General features: G+C 44.2%; 1 protein-coding gene across 1 annotated transcript in view; it reads right to left on the bottom strand.

The window, feature by feature from the left end:
- Positions 1 to 3898, bottom strand: part of T265_11739 (hypothetical protein) — a gene marked incomplete at both ends in the record, with an annotated part of 30678 nt that extends 26780 nt beyond the window's left edge. Inside the window, 2 exons of the mRNA XM_009178482.1 lie at positions 2735 to 2813; positions 3713 to 3898. Coding sequence (XP_009176746.1) covers positions 3783 to 3875 — 93 coding nt within the window. The remainder of the gene's footprint in view (positions 1 to 2734; positions 2814 to 3712) is intronic.
- Positions 3899 to 4084: the final 186 nt, after the last annotated feature.

The following is a 4084-nucleotide window of genomic DNA, read 5'->3' as shown; positions in this document are numbered from 1 at the left end:
CTAAGATGAACACCATATGGTTTCGCCTCACAGTTCATCATATCTATCCTTCTCCATTTCGACGAATGTCGCAGGCAGCTTTCGGAATGTCTGCTCGATGCGGCCACCGTACCAAGATGGTGCCAAGGTACTTTTGTCCTACCTAAAGGAAGGACCTTCTGGAGCCAAACAGGGTCTGTGTCTGCAAAATGGTCCTTACTAAGAGGGATTTCATCGGTGAAGTAATCTTTGATAGACCAACCATCAGTGATCCCTGTCTGGGGCCAGCTTACTTGTTGTCTCTATACGCGGACAGAGGACATTTTGGCCATGTGGAAAGAAATTTGTCCCTCGAGATCAAATCTACCGTATACTGCTCACAATAAGCGGACGGAATTTCAAATTCCTGTCTACGTTTTATTCTTTCAGATGGAGCGTTCGGTTTAACAAAACTATCTGGCTTAAGCCACGTTCAACCCTTCAGAAAATGTGTTGGTATGTGATGTAATCATGGCAACCGACTGTGATCAGAGACAGTTTGTTTTTGTAAGAATTAGCTGCTGGCTATTGATTGCAATCCGATTAATTTCCAGCCAACAGTAAAATTGTTAAAACCCCATTTGCAACTTAGAGAGCACATTTTGATGTCAGTTCTGGATTTCATCATGATATGTAAATTTAACCTGTGGAAACTACAATCAAATAGCAAGTCACATGGAATCTCACCTCGAAAATCGCCACGGAAGGAGACAAAAACATCACTTGAGAAGTTTTTATCGGTTGGGGGATGAATGGTGCTATATTCTTGGTGAGTGAGGTTGCTAATCGTAAGGACTCAGCTGGAAAGTGTCATTTTGTGAATTTTACTGGGATTTTTGTGACTTGCACACTACTGATTTTCCCCAACCAGTGGAGATTGCTTTGTTGTGCAGACGTAATACACTACTCACAAAGGCAGCTGAAAATTCTTCCAGAGCCCACCACCGGTTTCGCCCTTCTTGGGACTCATCAGGTAGGCGCAGTCCCCGGGTTTCCGTCAACCTTATGTTTTATATGAAACCAGATTGCACAAAACTGGCGAGGTAGATTCGTTTGCAAGCAAATTTGATTTTGCGAGAGACCCACCTGGAACCTAGCTGAAATTCTCGTTGGTGATGTCGCTAAGCTTTATTGTGTTTCTTAGGAATTCAGCATTCCTTGCTCTGCAGAAAGAGATGTTTGCTAAACCTGACAGTTTACCTCACCATTCATCTTCAACTAGCTGACATGCGGGCCGGATGATCCAGATGACCTGTTTTCCTCTTTCCCGTGGGAATCTCATCAGGCCGGCGGCTTCTTGGAGATTAGCACGCGCTGCCTAATCAGGCTTAACGATCAAAGTATTCATGACCGGAAGATTTACTGGTCACTGGCTAATCACACATATCACCGAAGAACTCCCGAACTCCTTCAGCGAATTTCGAAAATTTGAGATGCTTAGATGATGCTCGGTGATTTCGTCCCCGAGAGAAGCCGCGTGGAACAGGTGCATTCACTCCAGGTCGACTTGTGAAACATCCAGTCTAATTCAAGCATCAAACCATTGTTTGCTCCATTGGCTAGAACCAGTGTCATTGACCTGAGTGACGCAGCAAACGCTGGTGGGATATTTGGGCGTCCAACTGATTCCTAGCATTTGGACTGGAGACCGTTAGTGTGACTGTCTTACCCTGCAGAAGTAAGTGGTTCCTGATGGAGTCAAGTACCACTCAAGACTCAAGGCTTGCGAACAAAATGAGCAGGGTGATATCATTTACCTGACAAGCAAGTGGACACACGGATAATCTTTCGCCTAAGATGATGAAATTGAATGCCTCACGACATTTGGACATTCGGGTTCTATATGGCTGGCAAGCTGACGGGTATACTCTTTAGGCAATTTACGAAGAGCTTATAGGAGAAAAGTGATAGTAGCTAGTGCGGGGGGAAACTCGTGTAATCAAATTGGCTGTTCGCCAAGTCTTCGCAACAGTAGTGGATGGTGACCGCTTCGAGCATACCACATCCGAAGGCTGTAGGTCTTTGATAGGTAGTGTGCGGGGCACCCTCTTGTCTTTGAACAACTCGCCTAATTGTTCAACCTGATGGTCACAGAACGCTAAAAGGTGTCCAAAAACCCAAAAATGTGCTTTGTTTACTTGCATTGATGTCTTCTCCAGGCCCGGGGGAAGCTACATTCTTTAAGGGTAGTTGGAATTCCGCATTGGCAGCTTAGGTCTGACCTTAAACTCGTTGGTATCGGTTTCTGGAATCTGTCAGCCCAGTCTGGCATAGCTCGATATATGTGAAACCAATTGCCATTGTGTAAAAATAAGTAAGTCCTAGAGATTCGTAATATGCACAATGATGATGATGATGACAGTGTAAAATAAGAGTCAGACTGGGGCGCCGCAAGTAAGATGAGACCAAATATAGAAGGGGCATTGCAATGAATTTGCGAATAGTTTATATTTTAGTGACCTTTCTGGCCGTGACCGTGGCTGTTAATCCTTTCGACGAGCTTGGTAATCAGTTTGCAAACGCTGAGTTACCACTAAATAGGACACATTAGTGTGTGGTTAGGTGAGCAGTTACTTCCTGCCTGCTCTCGTGTTGAAAAGTACCTAATATCTCTTGAGCGGATTGGCCAATTGGGGATGGACTTTTCGTGGCTTCATTAGTCCTTTTAAAGTTTGTGCCGTAACGAAAGTTTTGCGTGTGTGATGAGCACAAACACCTTGAGTACATGAGGCTGATGGTACCGCACTACGTAGGCCCCGAACCCTGCGAGCTTTTGGTCGTGATCTACAGTGCTACTGAGGGTAATGAACCAACCAGTATCACCAACTCATTTTTAGCTTAACCTGATTTGATACTGTCCAGTACATGGCGTAAGTCTCAGGAAGACGCTCAGTTCAAAGTGACTTTCTGCGTAATCACAACCCTCCTCCCGTTTCTTACTCCTCAATGATGAGAAACCAATCCGGCCGAACTTTCAGTCAGTTATGACAAGCACCTCACAGGCAGCAACGGGGCCCAGGAAATCAACACACTATTGAATAGTGCAGCTGAATATTGTAACTGGAATTTGTCAAATTAGGTATCTAGACATCCTAGACCATGAATTGTGCGACTTCGCCTTCAAGGAAGACCAATCTGAAGCAGTTCCATCACCTTATATTTAAGAGGACTTATATAAGAGGACTTATATTTAAGAGGAATACTTCACAGGTTAGAGCACACGAGGACAAGCTTCGGAAACGCCTCGGGAAGCGCAAAGTGGAGAATGCTGTATTTCGTGGGAGATTTTATGGTAAATAATCGAAGCTTTCCAACTGTTTTCAAAACATATGAAGGAAAGTGTTGAACTATTCTGATAGACCCTAAGAATTGTTGTATCAGATTGATTGTAGTATCGTTGGTACTAAATATGTTGACATAATTGCAGTCAGTGAATGGTTTGAAGAGACCCCTTTGATCTTTATTTTATTCCTGCATTACTCATTGATTTAGCCGGAAATAAACTCATTTACGCGTAACACAACTGCAAAATAAAAACGATCCGATGAAATTCAGTGCAACTTTGAGAATAAGGAGTTTTCAAAGTGCTGTATAGGAGATGTACGGAGACAATTCTGGCTAATCGCTGATTAGGGAGAAAGGCAACTTGCTAAAAATGCGGAGCTCCTTGGAAGTGACTTCGAGGTCCGCTCACCTGAACCCTCGTTTTCTCTTGGTCACTCCATACGATCGTTGATGAGAGCAAGACTTTGGGAGACAGTGAGTCAGATCGTCATCATCATCATCCTCATCCTCATCATCCTCATCCTCATCCTCCTCCTCATCATCATCATCACCATCGTCATCATCGACGGCATAACACCAGTATTCAGCACCGATGCTTTGCCGCAGTACATTGCACAAAGATTAGGCTGCTCCATAGTTTCAACATGTGAAGTTCATGAACTTTTGGTGTGAATGAAAAGACAAGTTCAGAGGTGGACGCGAAACGGTGGCTTCCCGGCCATTAGGCGGTTTTTCTGTCGACCATGCGCTAACGAGACTGTTTCTAACCACAACTACAGCT

This window comes from Opisthorchis viverrini (genome assembly GCF_000715545.1).
Source record: "Opisthorchis viverrini unplaced genomic scaffold opera_v5_566, whole genome shotgun sequence".
Classification (NCBI taxonomy): Eukaryota; Metazoa; Platyhelminthes; class Trematoda; order Opisthorchiida; family Opisthorchiidae; genus Opisthorchis; species Opisthorchis viverrini.
Note: the sequence above shows the minus strand (reverse complement) of the source record. Positions and strands in the feature narration are given on the sequence as shown.